The sequence below is a fragment of the Bos taurus genome, chromosome 11 (assembly GCF_002263795.3).
Source record: "Bos taurus isolate L1 Dominette 01449 registration number 42190680 breed Hereford chromosome 11, ARS-UCD2.0, whole genome shotgun sequence".
Classification (NCBI taxonomy): domain Eukaryota; kingdom Metazoa; phylum Chordata; class Mammalia; order Artiodactyla; family Bovidae; genus Bos; species Bos taurus.
The window spans coordinates 71,465,570-71,485,018 of NC_037338.1; the positions used below are offsets into that span (position 1 = coordinate 71,465,570).

Genomic DNA, 19,449 nt, shown 5'->3' on the forward strand with positions numbered 1-19,449 from the left:
CTGGGTAGGGGTGGAAAGATAATCCAAGGGCTTCTAGAAGGTTTGCTGGATAAGCAGGACCTTGAAAGACCACTAGGATTTGGACAGGCAGTTGCAGTGAGAGGCTTATGACAGGGAAGGGACAGAGAAAGGTGAGGGGATTCCAGGCAGAGGGAACAGCATCGAGCAGTCAGAGGAGAGGAGGGTGAGGGGATGAGGGTGATCAGGGCAGAGGGAGCACTGACCAGAGGATACAATGCTGGTGCGGGGGCGCTTTGGATGAATACTCCAAACTGTGGAGAGTCATGAGCACAAAGCAAAGCAGTGTGGGCTTTCTTCCATGAGCAGCGAGATCCTTGAACATTTCACCCACTCTGGTCAGAAATTTTCCTGTAATTTAAATACCCTCAAATGGTAGAAGTCTTCTAGAAAGGAGAATGTTTTAGAAGGTACACATGCACAAATCACAAATAATTTATTATTTATTATTAGAGGAGTGCAGTCACTCACTTCTAAGTTTGTGAACCGATTCCACTTTACAAAACATCTCTTAAGACTTACTAGTGTGTCCCTTATGGTCAGAGGGAGGCTATGAGGGGTAAGCTTGGTGATGGGCTTCATCAGCTTATAGGAGTCTTCCGTTTTCTCTCAAACAACTCTAACTTTCTATGAGGACAATTCTACAGCAGAGCCTGAGATTTGGGACTGGGTTTAAGACTGGGACGGGAAATAGTTTAGGTCAAATATGTGGCAGCGCTTGGAAACCAGAACCCTCAAGAGTGACTGTATGTTTCCTTACAAGACAGCGTTAGAACCCTGGCCACCCTGTCACTCTCCTATGCAGAAAGCTGCATGAACTTATTTTTTGTGTATTACACTTCCCAAGCATTCTCCACTCCAGATTTATACTGTGCTGGGGTATCAAAATTACAGGAAAATGTCTGACCCACTAGATGGTTGTGGAAATGTTCAGAGATAAGTCACTCCATTCTTCGGTTGCTTAAGGTTCAGTTTCCTCTGGTGAGATGAACAGGAAAGAGCTTATCTCATTGAGGCTGAAGGGTCACGTGAAAAACATGTGCCCTGGAGGTGGCGACCTAGGTTCCACCTAGTGATCATATCGCACTGGTAGATTCACTGACCTCTCCGAGCTTCTTCCTCATTGCAAAACTGGAAACACTCTAACCTCCAGGTTCAAAATAACGCATGTGGTACAGCATCTGGTGCGTAGAAAGTGCTCGATACATAAAGGGTGGAGCCTAAGGGAATGTAAGAACGGGCAGGTATAGTGGAGAGAATATGATCTTAGGAATTTGACAGATCCAGGCTTGATTCCTACTCAACCGGTTATGACCTGGGTGACCTTGTGCAATTTGCTAAACTCTCTGAGTCTAGGTTTTCTCATCTTTAAAATGGGATAGTACCTACCATGCAAGGCTGTTGGGTGGTTTATAAGACATAATGAGTACATGTAGAATACTTGGCACCTAGCAGATATTTATAATGATACCTATTATTATCACTTTTTTCTTAGAAGCAATTAAAACAAACCTGAGTCTACCTAATTTCTTTCTCCAACCTGACTTCCAGCTGAGAAAATCCAACCCATAGATTAAGGTAGCCAGGTTCTTTCAATTAAGCTTCCAACTTAGTTCTGCCCATCATTTTATGTGGGGCAAATTCACAGTCCTTGGGAACTCCCCATTTTTAATTCTATATTCATCTTCCTTCAAATTAAAAAAAAACACAAAAAACAGCTCTGGAGAGTATAAGGTCAAATGGGGTTTTGCAGCAAGAGCTGACCAAAGACCATAAAACATTTAAACAGAGAGGAAGCCTACTGAAAACTCAGTCAGACAGTTTTCCATTGTGCTTAGATAAAAAAAAAGACCAGAAACATAATGAATCTTTGTATATTTAAAGATTGCTATGTGGTCCCTGAACTAGCCTAGTTTTTGTTTAGTTGTTTCTTTGGCCATCTCCTTAGTTATTATTTCTTCTGTGAGAATGGGAGGGGGATACAGTGGGAAAAGAGAAACTAATTCATGTTCTTCCTTAATAGCAACTCCATTTAGAAATTTCACTTCAGATGAAAGTATGACAGCTGTCTAAAATGATGTTTTTAAACTGTCATATTCTCCTAACTTGAATTATAGAGAACACACGTATAAATACAAGGTGAGCATGTTGAGGCAAGCCTTTGACTTAAATTAGCTGCTTGACTTGTACATCCAAACGTAAAGGAATAAAATCTTTTTCAAGCAAAGGTTCTCCTAAGAGAAGCAGACTTTCGCCCAGTAACTGAGAGCTCTTCCTTGCGAGCTCCAAAACTTTTTTCCCCTATTGCTTTTGATTGAAATCCTTCCAAAGTAGCCTTCACATTTACTCTTCCATATCCCCCTTTAAGTGACTTAAATCACAATTATGAATATTAGCTCTCAGAGTGGGCCATACAGTCATGACAACCCAGGCCGAATGAGGCGTGTGTGTCTAAGTGTCTAGCATTCTGCTGTCTATAGTTTCTTAGTTCCCTCCACGCCCACCGCCCAGCTCAGGCTATAGGTTAGGCTGTCTAGAGACCACAGACCTTCTCTGAGCAGTTAGGCTGCTAGGAATCAGGGAACTAATGCACCAAGCTTAACAGCAGGTGTAGGAGTCAGGCCTGAGGTCCCTGTGAGTGAAATACATAAACGCTGCAATACCTCTTTAGTCTATTCCCTTTCTTTCAGCTGTGTTTTTGACAGATGTGCTTTCAGGGAAGAGCTGAGGTGCTTAAAGATCTCCATGTCTTGTCACAACAGAGGACAAACTCATTAAACCACAGTTCACAAAGAGGGCTTGGAAGTCATCTATCCATTTAACTGAAAAGCCTGTGGTGTAGAGTGGTGAGCTGCCTGGGCAGCTGACAGAGAACCCCAGGGTCCTGACCCCCCATCCAGCAAGCCTCTTGTGGCTCAGCAAATCTCCCTACAGGAGCAAAGTAGACCACAGCTACCAAAGCTGCTTTTACAGTATGACTTTGTTGTTGCTGTTGTTTAGTCACTAAGTCCTGTCTGACTCTTTTGTGACCCCATGGACTGTAGTCCGCCAGGCTCCTCTGTCCATGGGATGTCCCAGGCAAGAATACTAGAGTGGGTTGCCATTTCCTTCTCCAGGGGATCTTCCCTATCCAGGGACTGAACCCATGTCTCCTGCATTGGCAGGTGGATTCTTCACCAATGAGCCACCAAGGAAGTCCACAGTATGACTCTGGGTTCTCCCTTAACCCAAGTCTGAAAAATCTCTCACTACACAAAAGTTAGGCATGGTGGGTTTTATTTTTGTGCTCCATTCTAATAAGTACTTTTTTTTTAATGCTAAGAAAAGGGAAGGAAACAAGCATTTGCTGAATACCTACAATGTGCTGGGTGCTTCCTGCCACATGGTTCTCTTGTCCCTTTTCACTACGGAGGAAGCCCATGCCTTGTGGCAAGCCCAAGAACCTTCTTGCAGCCAGGAAGAAGAGACGGTGCCAGGGTGAGCCCTGGCCAGTCTGGGTCTGGAGTCCGTGTTCTTTCTATCACAAGTGCTGCAAATTAGATTTACTGCTTGTTTCTGACATTCTGGAAGGAGTTCCTACTCAGGGACACTTTGGCTTGTCTGCCATCTCAGTCAGGGGTTGCTATGGGCAAGCACGTTCTCTGGCCGTGAATCAGAAAGTGCGACTGACTCTCACGGTCCTCACAGACCAAGAGGAAGAACAGAATGTGCCTGCCTTCCAGACCTCACGAGTTATTCCTCTGGGTTCAATGAGCTCAGGCTTTTAAGGATTTTTATTTTTGATGTTTCAATTTCCTTGTTTTCTTTCTTTTGGATTGGGAAGATATTTTACGGTCATATCTATGGGATTTTAATGGCCTTAGACCCTGGTGCTCACATCTGTTCTTCTCCCATAGTTTCCATGACACCACATCGACCTGTACTTCCTTTCCTTTTAAAACATTTACTGTTTCCTTTCTCCATCCGTGTAACAACTCCCCACAAAGCCGAGGTAAGGGATAGTTAACCCTGAAGGGCTGGCCCTGAGCTTTCCTCCTTTAGAAAGTCCCAGAAAGCTCCATCTCAGTACACTCTGATGTCTTCAAAATCTACGTATCCTTCTGACTGCTCACCTGTGCAATCTGATAATTCCAGACCAGAGGCCTGGTGAATGTCATAATATATGTTTTTTGGCTTTAAAGTTTTCATATCTCATCTGTGATGTTCAAGGTGGCATATTATCCCATTTACAGGTAAGAACACTGAAACTCAGGAACAGAAAGAAGCTCATTTAAAATTACAGTTATGTGACAGAGCTGGACCTTGGATTCAGGTCTTCAATTTTAAACCCATGGTTCTGACATCATCAGGATGTCCTACTATCGACAGGGGAAGAATCATACCACACGTCTGAAATAAAAGCCATAAGCTTGCTCACCCACAAAGGCTGGGTCTAATATTCAGCCAAGCTCAGGACCTTTGAGTCACCGTTGACTCTTCATCCTGCCGTTTGCAGCTCTGAAAGGCTCACTGTTGGCAGCACACCCTGGAGAGGACTGTCCACAAGGCACTGTCCTACTTGATGGGGTGGGAGGCCCATCTACTTCCATCATGATAAACAGAAGTGGGAATGGGTATTTTTAAAAATAGCAGCCCACTTTATGCAACTGAATATACTTTCGTTTAAACCTAAGAACAACCACGTTAGGCCTCCTATGCCAATCGTTTTAGGTCAGCTCCAAGTACTAATCAATTCACACCTGAAGTAATTCAATAAGCTTTCTCTGCCTCCAGGAATTGCTTCTCTGTCTGTCCTACACACTGGTGCCAGCTTGATTACCTTAATTCTCCCCCCTTGTTTCAGCTGATAGGGACTAACCACGGTCTCCTGGATAAAAACATAACTCTTAAATGTTGGTGAAGCAGGTCAGGAAAGGCCTACACAGCCTGCCCTTCTTAAGAGGGTATGTGTGGTACAGCCCATCAGGCTTCAGTTAAGACTAAGGTTTGAATATAGAAGTTGAAGTTCATATACACAAGAGTATTGAAGGACAGGTGTAAAGAATCAGATTAAGAATAAAAAAGAGAGGGAAGATCCAAAGGGCTTTAAAATAAAGTACTTTAAACCAGGGCACACCTTAACAGAACCTGATCTGGGCTCAACAGCTAACCCCTTCTGTTCAGCCTGCCTGCTGCTCTCACAATAGCTATTCTATCCTGCCCCACCCTTTCTCTTACCCCTTATCAATGCTCTTGGTGATGGAATTCTCTTTGTTTCCATAAGCCAAAAGGTTAATATTATTTAGGTATATTATTAATTGGCTGCATGGAAAAACAGGTTTGATTCTTTCAATGTGCAACTTGCTAAGTCATCACTTACCCTTAGATTAAACTAGAGTCTGCAAAGGGGTGCCCTGAGTAGGCACCAATATGGATCTATAGGAGAGGTGTGGGAATCCCAGGTCCAGAGGAATTCTTTACCAAGAGATGTCATCTTTTATGTGTGTATACACACACATATGGGTTTCCCTGGTGGCTCAGTGGCAAAGAATCCACCTGTAACGTAGGAGATCCCTGGGTAAGGAAGATCCCCTGGAGAAGGAAATGGCAACCCACTCTAGTATTCTTGCTTGGGAAATCCCAGGAATAGAGGAACCTGGTGGGCTTCAGTCCATGGGGTTGCAAAGAGTCGGGCATGACTGAGTGAGTAAAACAACAACACCACACACATGCGTATCTAAATACATGCAGGTATATACGTGCATGTATTTGGTTTAAAGAACTCGAAAGTTTTAAGACTTGTACAAATGAGAAGACAGTTGCTTGTCTGAAACTCAAAGATAGTGGTCATGAGCATTCCCAACCATGGGATTCTTGACTGGTGAGAGCTGGGGCACCTTCTAGCACAGCATAGAAAGACCTATAGGATTTTAAGTATTTAAGAATCAGTTATGATTTGGTATAACAGATGGACCGTGTGCATAATGGCCTGCATTGGCAGGTGGATTCCCAGCCATTGGACCACCAGGGACATCCTACTGTGTTTCGTTTTAAATTCCAACCTGTCATAGATTGATAAAATAAAACTGAACGACTAGAAAAAGAATCATGCCCAGATGCCGTAGCAATTTCAAACAGCTATAAAAGTTTCTGTTTACTCGCAATGTCTCCATGCATCTTCATGGTCAGGTAATCAGCTGCAGACCGTACTTTGAGCCTCGGGTCAGAGAGGCCATGAGATATGCCTGAGGCGTTTTTGGAGTGGGGACAGTCCAGGCCTCCAGAGGAGCTCTCCTGGAACACGTGGGCTCATGGAGGTGGCATCCTGGACCATCCAACCACCAACTAACTGTGGCCCTCTGAGGGTCTGCAGACTTTCAGACAGCGTCAAGTTCTCCACCACAACATTCCCAGCTGCTGGGACTGCCTTGCAACCCACTGCCCGTGTAGAGGCCCCTGCATACAGTCTTTCTCAGCCACTGCCTCCCTAGCTAATTAGTCTCTCACAGTGACGCTCATCTTTTGTTGGGGAAAAAAAAAATCCATCCTCCCAACTCTTCCTGATGTCCTGTCACTCTGGATCCTCACAGGACAAATACCCACTGTATCAGACCGTTACCTCTGCTCTGACTCTAAGATAAGCCTTCTCACTTTCTTCCCAGAATGTTCCTGCCACCTTTTTGTCCCAAGCGAAACCTAGCTTTCCCCCTTGGCCACTCCCTTGAGTAGAAGCCACTTGTTTTCCCAGACTTGCCTACACAATCAACCTTGCCCCTAAGAAAAGCAACCCTATTTGAAGCTTCTACCATTTGGCTAGATCATTTCTGTTAATTCTCACTGTGTGTTATCTACTCAGTCTCCTGGTTACACACTAACTTCTTGAGAAACGTCTACAATGGCCTCAAGTCCTCCTCTCCACTTGGGTTTCTGTAACCATCCAGTGTAACATCAGCATCTAACAAGGGCAACCTACCCAGCACCCATTTCCCTGTGGCCACACCCCCAACTTTCTCATCATCTATTCATGCTGAGCCACAAAATAATAACTTCTAAAATACTATGACTTAAAAATTCATTGATTCAGAAACATTTCTGAGTGATGACTATACTCCAGGACTGCTGGGTGGTGGTGATAGAGGGATGAATTAACTCCAATATCTGTATCCTTTCCTATTGCCTCAGGGGTGGTGCAGTTCCTTCTTGTCCAAATCTCCTTCCCTGACCCATGTTCCAGGTTCCATACTCTTAAACCACCTCTAGGATTTTGCTCTTTCAAAGATCTCTCTCTCTCTTTTCCCTCTAAATTACAATCTCTTCTCCACTGGTTCCTTCTCATCATGCTGAAGAACCTCCTCTTCGCATAAGGACCCCTCGTGACCACCACCCCTACTAGCTACTTACCACCTGCTCTTCTTTTCATTCTCTAAACCCCCATAAAGAAGACTGGTCCACCTTCTTCATTACCAATTAATTTTGTAACCCATTCACACCTGGCTTCTGCCAACTCTAACACATGGACGTTTCTTTCAACTGCTTTTCAGCTGGGACACTGTCCATGTTAATTACCAAAGCGAATGTTTTTCACTCCCACCTCATCTGCACCTCCTGCTTTCCTAGGGCCGCTCTCTCCTGGTTCTCATTTTACCTCGCCACTGCTTCTCTGTCTCCACCTGAGTCTTCTGACTGCCACCAGCTGCTGCCTTCCCCACAGCTGTTTTCAGTCCTCTCCTGTTACAGGCTCGTCCTTTGGCCATTCCCCCGTCCCATGCTACGTGGATCACAGGTCTGTATCAACTAGGAGGGCTCTTCCCAAACTTCAGCCTTACATTGCTGATTACTTATTGACTTCACCTGCTTACCACCTAAACACCTCAAACTCAACAAGTTCAAGCTCAGTCTTTCCCCTCAATTCTGGGACCCTTCACTCTCTACTCAGCTTTCCCCCCAGGCATCACACAGCCATCTGCCACTCCCCCTCGTTTCCAAAATCTGAGTGTTCACGAAGGCCTGCTGGAGAAGCAGTTCCTACCCCAGGCTTCTTCCCACTAGAACTCATACTCCACCCTGCCATCAGACCTGTGGCATAAGTGAGATCACAGCACCGCTCTGTTTAAAATCCTTCCTAGACTCTCCATCAGGAACAGGACATTCTTTGAATTCCTCAAGTGGAAGGCTCTTCCTCATCAGGCACATTTCTTTCCTGCCTCATCTCCCAACACTCCCTTAACTCATACACTCTAAACACTCAAGTTTATGAATTATTCCCAGTCTTTTGAATGTTCCACATCAGTCCACGAGTACGCTACTCTCCCTGGGCATCCTCGCCTGGTTCTCTCCACAGGATGTTTCTATTAAGCACTTAAAGACCCAGCTCTTGGATCCTTCTGTAAAATCCCACAGAAGGGGTTTTATACACCTGTATTTTACATCTGTTTTATAGCATTTTTGTGCAGTGGTTGTATTCATGTATTTGCACATCTGTAAACTCTTACCCATTTCTGTGACCACCCCTCCTGACGGAGGGCTCAGTCCATAGGAGATCCCCAAATGTCTGCTGAGTTGACTTGAATGGACACAAGGCTTTTCTCTCTGACAACAGGGCCCACTTCGTAGCCGCTGCATGGCCTGACGCTCTTAGTAATAGTGCTACAGGCATAGCAGCTGAGGAATACAATGGTTTCAGAAGTAACTGCCAGGTGACAGAAGTGGTTAACAGTGACTGTCCATGAGTGGTGTGAGGCAGAGTACTTTCACTTTTCACTGCATTTCTTTCTGGAGTATGTGCTTTTGTAACCATGTTCGTGTTTCTTTTATAAAAGTAATAAGCATAATAAGAGTCGGACACGACTGAGTGTCTTCACGTTCACTCTTCACTTTCATGCATTGGAGAAGGAAATGGCAACCCACTCCAGTGTTCTTGCCTGGAGAATCCCAGGGACGAGGGAGCCTGATGGGCTGCCGTCTCTGGAGTCGCACAGAGTTGGACACGACTGAAGAGACTTAGCAGCAGCAAGCATAATATTCTTTGTTGGTTTGAATAGTCTATTGATATGTCTACAAGCTGCAAAGGACCATTTTCTGTGTGTTTGAACGGAGAGGTCAAGTTCTGAGGGCTTAACAGCCCAAAGGGGCTGCATAAGGCACGTGTGCTGATGACCAGGGGGCAATCCTAGTGTGCGGCTGCACCTTGGGGCCAGCAGAGCCCTGTGCCTGAGAACAAAGCAGCAGCCCTGAAGAGAGAATAACGCATTCACTTCAAAAAGTCTGCTTACGTACACAGATGGTTCTTATTGATCTGTGACCACACACGTGGATATGTAGGTTTGTGTATATGGCTTTTTAAAAAACATAAAAAAATACCCTAAGAAAATACCATTTATTTCTTCTACTCCCTGACCTGGGCACAGTGTGGGGGAAGCAAGTCTTTGAAAGGTATTTCTCCCAGTTTAAGAAAACTAGAATTTCCATGTTAGGCTGAAGATCTTTCATACACACACACACACACACAGGAAGTGGGCTTGAATGCTGGACAGCTCAGTGCAGAAAGGGTGAGGATAGTGGTGCCCTAGGGTCAGGTGGCACTGCTATGGAGAGCAGCAGATAGAACAGGCAGATCACCCAACACAAACCAGAGAGTCTTTCAAAGGCCAGAGCTGAAGATAAATCAATCCTTGCTAAAAACATCTGATGGCTGCGTGCTAGAAAGGCATATTTTGCTTTGCTATGTAATTTCCTCAGTCCTTAACTACCAAAGTGTATCAGAATTGAATTCAAGTGCTCGTCCTAATGGGAGCTGAGTCACAGGTACCTCGGTGCTGTGTCTGCAATCTCCAGTGGGTGACTCATGCCTGTAAAATTCTGAGAGAAAGTACCAACCGACCCGTTGCTTAGTCATCTTTCGCATGGATGCTGGGTTCATGAGCTCTGTAAACTATAATGAGCGATCTAGCCTTTTACCATCTCTTTATTCTTTTCTAAACAGTACAAATTACATCTCTAAAAATAACTTCATCTATGCAAGTGAGTCACTGTGACCTGACAAGCTTCCACAAGCTACCCAGCCAAACTGTAATATTTACTTGTGAAGGTATAAATCTTACTGTCACATTAGCCCCATTTGTTTTTGTTTTTTTTTTAAAGATCAAAATTTGGTAGACTTGGGGAAGGGAGGAGAATTTCATCAGATGGCTTACAGAAAATATGGTTTACTCCTAACCTTTGACATGGGCAGGGCTTTGGGGTGCAGGATGGGGGAAGGATTCCTTTGAAAAATATTTCTAATAGCTTATGAAAACTAGATTTTTAATATTTTAAGTTGAAGATTAATCAAAGACTCTGAACTTTTAGTAAGGAGTGCTTATCAGCTTTTGAAAGAAATATCAGTAATCTTGTTTATTCTAAAATCCTAAACTGTGAATGTATGACATATTTGACAAAAGACCCAGCCATGCTAATAAATGCATGGGTATTAAGCATTCATCTTTACTGTTCCATAGTCGATTTCTTTGCCACGCCCTGGATTCTTCAGCCACACAACTAAGCTTCAGTACTCCACCCACTTGCTGGATAGCTGTCCAGCCCTCAGGCCTGCCTGCTGGCCTCTCGGTTGCTTGCCTGCATTTGTGGCCTGGCATTGCCAGCTCTCAGCTGCCCCACCCCGGGCCTGTCCCACTTAGGCAATAAGTGCAAGGAATTCAACCTGGGGCGGGAACATGTTACCTGCAAGGAGCTTATACCTTCATAAGTCAGGGAGCAATCTGGAAATATCAAAGCACTGTTAAATTACACTCTGGCTGAAGCCAGAGAAGACTGGAAGGGTTTTTCTTTCTCATCAGTGTTTACTCAGGAATGGAATTACTGATGCCTCGAAACCTAGGAAGTTTCCACTGCTGTTTCAGCTTCTCCTTTAAGATATCAGACCACTTGGCCACAACTGGATAATCACACAGGGTACCGGGGTGCTTTAGAACAGGAAGATGAAACCACTGGTCCATCTGAAAATTCCCCAGGAAGTAGCCTACAAAGTCCACTGCCTGGCTCCTACCCGGGTAGAGGCCGAGTTACATTAAACCCTTCCCATCTCCCGATCACCTGACCTGTCCCCAGGAGGCCAGCTGGGGTCACCCTGGCCTGACCTTCACCCCAGGGGTGCAGCTGCCCCCTACAGGGGCACCTACTGCAGCCTGTCAGGTCTGGTCCCTTCTGCGAGGTCTCTGCACTAATTCAGTCTCAGCCCTGGGCACCTGCTGTGGCCTGAGCACTACGTGCAGGAGCTGTCGCTCACATCTGCACCCTACCGTGGGCTCCAGCCGCTCTGGTTCTCCTCAGGACACAGAGTCCCCTCGCCTCCCTGTTTTTCCTGCAATTTTGATGTTACTTAGCCTTCCCAAGCCTCTCTTTCCTCACTTGTAAAACGGGGAGCATAACTATCTACCTCTCAGGGTGGTGAGATGAAAAGAGACCTATAAAGGAAAGGGCTTTACAGACGGGTCAGTGTGCTCTGACCACTGCACTTCCCAGCTCGGCCCGGGGCCTATCACCGTGGGGGGCACTGCACATAATAATAACATCATTTAAAAGATCAATCAGCCCTAGTAGTCTGGGACCTTGGCAAGCAAACCAACCAGAATAATGAAGCAAATACACATAACAATAAAGGAACCGTTCAATATAATATATGTTAAAGTCTCATAATTATGTTATTCAAATTGAGATGGAGGTGATCAGATTAGAAAAACTGGGGACAGGTTTTCAGAAACGAACTATGCAAGAAATATATGGAGGTCAAGGACTGACAGCAGAGGCTAAAGGTGGGAAAGAGAGAGAAAGCACAGTGGGCATGGGGAGCCTGTGTCCTGAGAGAGGTGACGCTGAGCAGAAGAGAAACACAACAGAAGTGGTGTTTCAAGAGGATTAACTCGGAGGCAGGGCGCAGGCGCTACAAACCAACCAGCTAGCCCAGAAACAATCCAGGGGTGAGGTGACTGGCTGTAAACTGGGGTGGAGGCAGGGGTGGGGCAAAGAGGGCCAAGGCGCACCTGCATTTCTAGAGCAGAGGAGGGCTTCCAGTTGGCTATCATGTGATTTAATCCACACAAAACCCCTGTGAAGTAGGCAGGATAAGCAACAATACCATTTTATAGATGAGGAAATAGTCTCAGGGCCAGTGTATAGGTGAGGCTGGAAACTCAACCCAGGTTTCCTGACTGTGAGGTGAGGGTTCCTTCTACGATGTGTGTGGTTCTCAAGACCAGCTATGCCTCAGGCTTACCCATGAAGTTTTAAAAAAAATATGTAAGTTCAGCATCTCCCCCTCACCAATTCTGGATTCTGATTCAGTAATAAGGGGTGGGAGGTGGGTTGAGGAGAGGACAGAGGCAGGGAGGTAGGTGTTCAAGTGTCAGACTTTTTCAAGACTTTGAGGGGTCCTGACGTAGGGTTGGGTCTGGAACCCTGTGCAGCCCAAGTGGATAAAGTGGGTAAGAAAAGAGGAGAAATGACCCTCCATTCCAAGGTCTGGAGCCTCAGTTCATGGGAGTCTGGTCCTGCCATTAAATGCTGGGTGGGGCAGAAGCTGTTTAATCCAGGGAATCTGGTAAAAACTGTCTCCTAGCCTGGGATGCCGTCTATCAGCTCCATGTGTCTGTCTTAGCTCCTATCTTGTGCCTTCACCAGTCAGAGTAAAGGGTCCTGTGGATTCCAGAAGACTGGCTGACAGCAGTGGCTGTGAAGACCACCTTGTGTGTCGGGGGCTTGCACTCTCCCGGCTCTGAGTGAGCACGGTGCCGCTGGGCCCCAGCCTCCCCATCTCCTATCGCTCATGCCTCCCTCTGCTACATGCCTCCCTCTGCTACGTCAGCCCTGTCAGTTCCTAGTCCACACGGGGTCTTTGTGAAGCCTTCCCCAGCTTCCTCAGAACTTTCTCCAGTTCCACAGAACTCTGGAAATTCCTACCCTGCTGTGGGCCTTCTTGGTTTCAGAGAGTCCCCTGCTAGACATGGAACCACTTGCTGGCACGCACAGTTGGGCACCATCTTGTTTCCTGACACAGGAGAGGCCTGGGGACTATTGGTTTACTTTGTGCGTGTGTATGTGTGTGCACGTGCATGTGCTAAGTCACTTCAGTGGTTTCTGACTCTTTGCGACCCTATGGGACGTAGCCCGCCAGGCTCCTTTATCCATGGGATTCTCCAGGCAGGACTAGTGGAGTGGGTTGCTATGCCCTCCTCCAGGGGATCTCCCCAACCCACGTCTCTTGCATTGGCAGGCATGTTCTCTACCACTAGCGCCATCTGGGAAGCTCTTACTTTGTGTGACTACTGAATCTAAACCAAACTGAATAAAATTTTGTCCAATTCTCAGCTTCCTGCTTCACCCTACCCCCCCACCCCAACCCCATCCTCTGGAGCAAACACAAACTGGTATCAAACCATGTCTTCACTGGACTGTTCTGCCTTTGTCCAAGGAACTGGTTGCCCCTTTTACTATATGGGGTTCATCCTACACTCTGTTTCCCTCCCTGAAGCTATAGGTTTTAAGAGATTTTGCCTTAACAATGATTTTCCCATGAAACTGCCACATTTACTAGGCCAAACTGACAGAATTCCAAACTAAAGCAAAAAATTTAATGTTTCATTTATCCATATGAAACATATCCATATGATACAGCTTTACCACGAGTTTTGATTTCTATTAGGCTTTCTGAATTACACCTCTGAACACAGTTGGGTCATAGACCTCCACTGATGCTTTTGTGAATAGTTAAACTGGTCTAAACACTAGAAAGAATCTCTTATCTTCTATTTACCATACCCTAACTTCATAGGAGAAACTTAAGACCTCTTGGATGCTTTCCCAAAAGAATTCTCCCAATTCTCTACCAGCTAACATAATTCTCCCTTCTCCTTTCTGCTTAAAGGGTAATTTTACCCACTCTATCTATACTTTCTACAAACATGCCAACCAAAAGTTAATACCACTGAGAGTAGAAACCATCTCTAAAATCTACCATGTGCTTAGAATATAATTACATGAATAATTTGAAATTAATAAATGTTACTAATTAGCATAAATTTCATAAGCTGAGGGCAATTACCAAGCTTAAGCACATATCTATGAAACTAGAAAATCCATTATAAATACCAATTTCAAATGGATAGGCAGAGTCTTCTAACATTACATTGTACAGTTAACCTCCTTGGTTGGCCTTTTCCCTTTTAGCAAATGACTCAATAAAGGATGAATATGGAGGTGATACATGCTTCTGTATGTATCTAAAATCTTACCCCATATTATGAGATTCCTTCACTCTCTCTTTGTTAATGGAATACTTACTGTAAAATACATGGATATTTACCATACTCCCAAAGCAATCTACAGATTCAATGCAATTTCTATTGAAATCCCAATGGTAATTTTTACCATTTTAAAAATCCTAAAATTCATATGAAACCACAAAAGACCCCAAATAGCCAAAGCAATCTTGAGCCAGAAGAACAGACCTGGAGGCATCATACTTCTTGATTACAAAATATATCACACAACTATACTAATCAAAATAGTATGGTACTGGCATTAAAAAGACATATGGACCAAAGAAGCAGAATAGAGAGCCCAGAAATAAATCTATTCAATTACAGTCAAGTGATCTTTGACAAGGTTACTAAGAACACACAATGGAGAAAGAATAGTCTCTTCAATGAATGGTGCTCAGAAAACTGGGCAGCCATTGCAGAGGAACGAAACTGGACACTTAGGTCACACCATATAAAAACCCACTCAAAACGGATTCAATACTTGAACATAAGATCCAAAGCTATAAAACCACTAGAAGAAAACATAGAGGAAAACGCTTCTTGACATTTGTCTGGGTAAAAATTTTTTGGATATAATACCAAAAGCACAGGTAACAAAAGGGATTGTATCAAACTAAAATGTTACTGCACAGCAAAGGAAACAATCAACAGAGTGAAGTGGCACCTATGGAATGGAAGAAAGTATTTGTATACCATTTATCTGATAAGTGGTTAATATCCAAAATATTTACAAAACTCATACTCAATAGCAAAAAAGCAAATAACCCAATAAAAATCGGGCAAAGGACCTGAAATGACATTTCTCAAGAGTAGACATACAAGTGGCCAACTGGTGCTCAAGATTATAATCATCAGAACCACAATGAGCTATCACCTCACAGAAAGAAATGGCTCTTAGCAAAAAGACAAAAGATAACAAATGTTAGCAAGGATGTGGAGAAAAGGGAACTACTGATGGGAATGTAAACTGGTTCCAAAATTATGAAAAATAATATAGAGATTCCTCAAAAAATAAACAATAGAACTACCATATAATCCAGTGATCTCGCTTCCAAGGTATATATCCAAGGAAATGAAACCAGTATCTTGAAGAGACATCTGTATTCCTACAGTCATAGTAGTCACAACAGCCAAAATATGGAAACAACCTACATGCCCATCGGCAGACAAAAGGACCAACGAAACCTGGTTTACACAGGCAATGGAGTATTATTCAGCCTCAAAAAAGAGGAGATCTTCCTATCTGTGACAAAACGGATAAACCTGGAGGGCACTGTGTTGAGTGAAATAAGTCAGACACAGAAAGACAAATACTGCATGATCTTACTTCTATGCAGAATCTAAGACAGTAAAATTCATAGAAACAGAGAGTAGAACAGTGGTCGCTAGAGGTTGTGGGGGAGGGGGAAACGGGGAGATGTTGTCCAAGGATACCAAGTTTCAGTTATACCAAATGAGTAAGTTCTGAAAATCTAATGGATAGCATAGTGACTACAGTTAACAACGCTGCATTGTACACCTGAAATCTGCTAAAAGAGTAGATCTTAAATGTTATCACCACACACAAAAATAAGAAAAGGAAAAAAAAAAAGGTGACTATCTGAGGTTCTAGATATGTGAATTAACTTGATGGTGACAATCATTTCACGGTATATACATATATCAGAACATCTAGTTGTGTACCTTAAATATATACAATTTTCACTTGTCGAATATACCTCAATTTTCACTTGTCAAATATACCTCAATAAAGGGTGGGGGAAGGGTGGCATGGAACTTGAAGAGCCTTGCTTCCTTCACAATATGTTGACAGGTCACTCTTAATTTCTTTCTTTGAACGAGAACACCAGCAACTATTTGAAGACTGAAGCTGAGTCACATCACTGCAGCTGGAGGCACAGTCGTGCCCATGAGGGCCCAAGTGGTGAGGAGGGGAGGTTATGTTGGTTCACTCCCCAGGTGGGTGAGACCTTGAAGGAACAACGTCCCTGGTGCAGCAGGAAGTGGCCCTGGTGGCTCTGGTCCAGCTTGAGGCCCAACCAAATCAAACACAGCCAACCACCATGGCATTTACAAAAACCTCTTCTGTTTGGATGAGAAGTGAAAACTTGAACACTGGGTCTGTATTCTCCTGAAGAATTGCATACATGTGACACAGCTGCCTCCTTTTATCTTCAACACTGTTAGATGAGTAAAGCATTCCATTGAGCTTTAGCTGTATGTCTGTGGATGGCTATCTTCTACATCGGGAGACCCAAATAAGACGCTCTGCATCATTTTTTGTCTTCAAGGCTCTGGCACATACTCTGTATATGTCAACTTGGTGTTCATGTACCCACTGCATACCTGATGCCTGCATCCCATGGAAACAGGGCAAGAGCATATTGCAATAATCAAGAAATAATAGCATTACATCACTGAGTGAGTAAGATAAGGCAAGGCAGAGCTGAAAGGGCTCAGAGTTTGAATTTAAACATCTGGAACCTGATCTAATCATCCTGCATTTACCACCCATGGGATCTTAGGTACATTAGTAAACCTCTCTGCTTTCTACCTTTCCATTCGGGGAATGGCAATCATGAGTTTCATCTGGCAGGACTGCTGTAAGGATTAGGACACAATGCACGTAAACTATCTTGCACAGTGGCCGTCTCCTAACGAGTGGTCCATGGCAACTATCCGGCCCAGATACTTTCTCTTCCATAGGAACAGCAGGGTAGCTATCAGGAGACTGGAGAAAGAACTCCATCCGGGAGAACAGGATTCGTGGTTCAGGAATGCGAAGATGAAGGTGGTTTCCAGTGTAGGTTCAATCAAATCCATGACCAACAGCAGCAGTGGCTGAAATGCTCTTGAAAGCATAAAGTCCACAAATGGGTAACACAGGTGTCAGACATTAGCACTAAAAGGGCTTGTTCCTAGATCTGGTCCTTTCTTAAGAGACAATTTTAACATCATTTTCTGTAACAGTAGGATATGTTGGTGAATTTTTAATTCTAAGTTCCTTTGAGGGAAGGATCATATCTTATTTGTGTACCTGATACACTGCATGGTCCAAGATGAAGTTTTGAGTAGTGGGCTTAACCCCATTTTCCAGGGCAGAGTAGAGGAAAATAGCACATGTGCTATAAACAGTGCCAAGGCAGTACTCCTTCCAGCACTTTCATAATATGTATATTAGTCAAGTGCTGCTAAGTACTATTAGTCAAGTACTGTTAGAGCCTCTGATGTGATCTTCAGTGGGAAAAAAAGAAGAAAATCCAAAATATCTCAAGATTATTTTTATCGAATAGCCTAGGTTTGTTTTTAATCTTTCTACAGCCCACGGTCATATCTGTGGCCTCCCTTTTATGGGCTCTGAAGCTATAAATCTTAAAGAAGACAGATAAGGTAGGCACCTTGTTAAACAAAATCCCCACCAACAGGACAAACATTCAAACAGGAGTGGCCTGCCTTTATCTCATCGCCACCCAGTTTTGACGGAGTCTGTTTCCCTTTTACAAAGGGCTTGCTGTCTGACAAGTGAACATTTTACCCAGGAGACCAAAAGTCACTCCCCAGGGAGGTATTTCCCAAAGGAGATGTACTGTCCGTTCCAGTGTGCGGGCGGCTGCTGGACTCACTCTCCAGGCTGCTGTAAATGCCTTGATTTTTATCTATGGTTAGAGGGATTGCATTTTTTGATAACCTCAGTCCATTTTCCTGAAAACGTGGGTTATGTATCCATATGCTGACTCATTCTGGGTGCAGAGAGCAGAGTCCTCTACAGAGGGTGGAGCCTACAGAGGGTGGAGACAGCAAAGGGTGAAACTTGGAAGGAGGAGGAGAAGGGGGAAGGGAGAGGGGTGGAGAAAACAGGAACCCAGAGAGCTGGATTGATTATTTACAAGACAGTTTGCCAGCAGCTCGATAAGGGATGGATCCTGGCTGGCGACTGTTACCATGCTGCTTCTTTGGGTCTTTCACTTAACGATAAAGGAGATTTGATGTGTTTATTAAGTCATTTGGTTGCCCTGGAAGTTGGGCCTTTACCTGTGGTGGTAACTTTCTAGTGATGACTCCTGCTTGTTACAAGCCTCAGCTTTTGTTTGCTGAGATGCAGGATTCAGTTGCATCTTTGTAGGCAGGAGATACTTTTAAAGGGACAGTTTTTAGGAAATTTAGATACACAGAGCTTGCCTTTCATGGCAAGGAATAATTGCCACAGTACACATCAAGTGACGTGACACGCTGAGAGTGTGATGACGACTGATCCACACAGGAGAACCAGAAAGGAGAACCAGGGCACGGGAGCTGATCTCTGACCCCAACCACAGGGCCAGCAACGTCTGTGATCTCAAGTGGACCCAGCCCCCAAGTGGGTCGCTTTCACTGCATGAGGAACACCAATTACTATGTCACCTTTTCAAGTGATGCGTCTGTTCCTTGTCACATTCTTATAACTAATAAAGCTTTATTTGTATTGCTACTAATGATAGTGTTTCAGTTCATTTTTAAACTTACTATGTAATATCTGATACATATCAAAGAATACTTGTAATACACATACAACATGTTGAAAAAACAGAACGTGCATGAATCCACACTCCCTTTCCGAACAAAGACATTACCTACAGCTGGAAGCCCTTTGTGTGCTCCCTCTCCACTCACCCCCTGCCTCTCTGCCCAGAGATAGCCACTGTCCGCTGTCATTCCTTTCTAAAAAATATTTTCTTTCTTATTTGACTGTGCCAGGTCTTAGCTGTGGCATGGCATGTGGGATCTGGTCCTTGATTGGGGACTGAACCTGGGACCCCTGCACTGGAAGCACAGAATCTTAGCCTCTGGACCTCTAAGGGAGGTCCCTTCTTGGTTTTTTAAAACATGATTTTACTGCCTATATCCCTATCCCTAAATAATAGAGTGTCTGGTTCTGCTTACTTTTGAGCTTTTTATATATAAATTGTATCACCTAGGGTGTCTCCTATAACTGGCTTCTTTGAGTCAACATTGAGTTTCTAAGATTTCATCTTCATCATGTACAGATACGGTTTTGTCATTTCCACAACTGCGTAATATTCTGTGGGATGAGTTTAACATTATTTATCCATTCCCCTATGAGTGAACACTCACTCTCTCATTAGCTGATACCACAGCT

General features: G+C 44.1%; 1 protein-coding gene across 6 annotated transcripts in view; it reads right to left on the reverse strand.

Annotated features, from left to right (window-relative positions):
* BABAM2 (BRISC and BRCA1 A complex member 2) overlaps positions 1-19,449 on the reverse strand; it is a 422,242-nt gene that overhangs the window by 51,902 nt on the left and 350,891 nt on the right. The window contains exon 11 of one of the 6 annotated variants that reach the window (XM_059891479.1): positions 1,149-1,238. The exons of the other annotated variants lie outside the window; for them this stretch is intronic. Coding sequence (XP_059747462.1) covers positions 1,174-1,238 — 65 coding nt within the window. The 3' untranslated portion in view covers positions 1,149-1,173. Of the gene's footprint in view, positions 1-1,148; positions 1,239-19,449 lie in introns of those variants that run through there. 6 annotated transcript variants of the gene reach the window in all.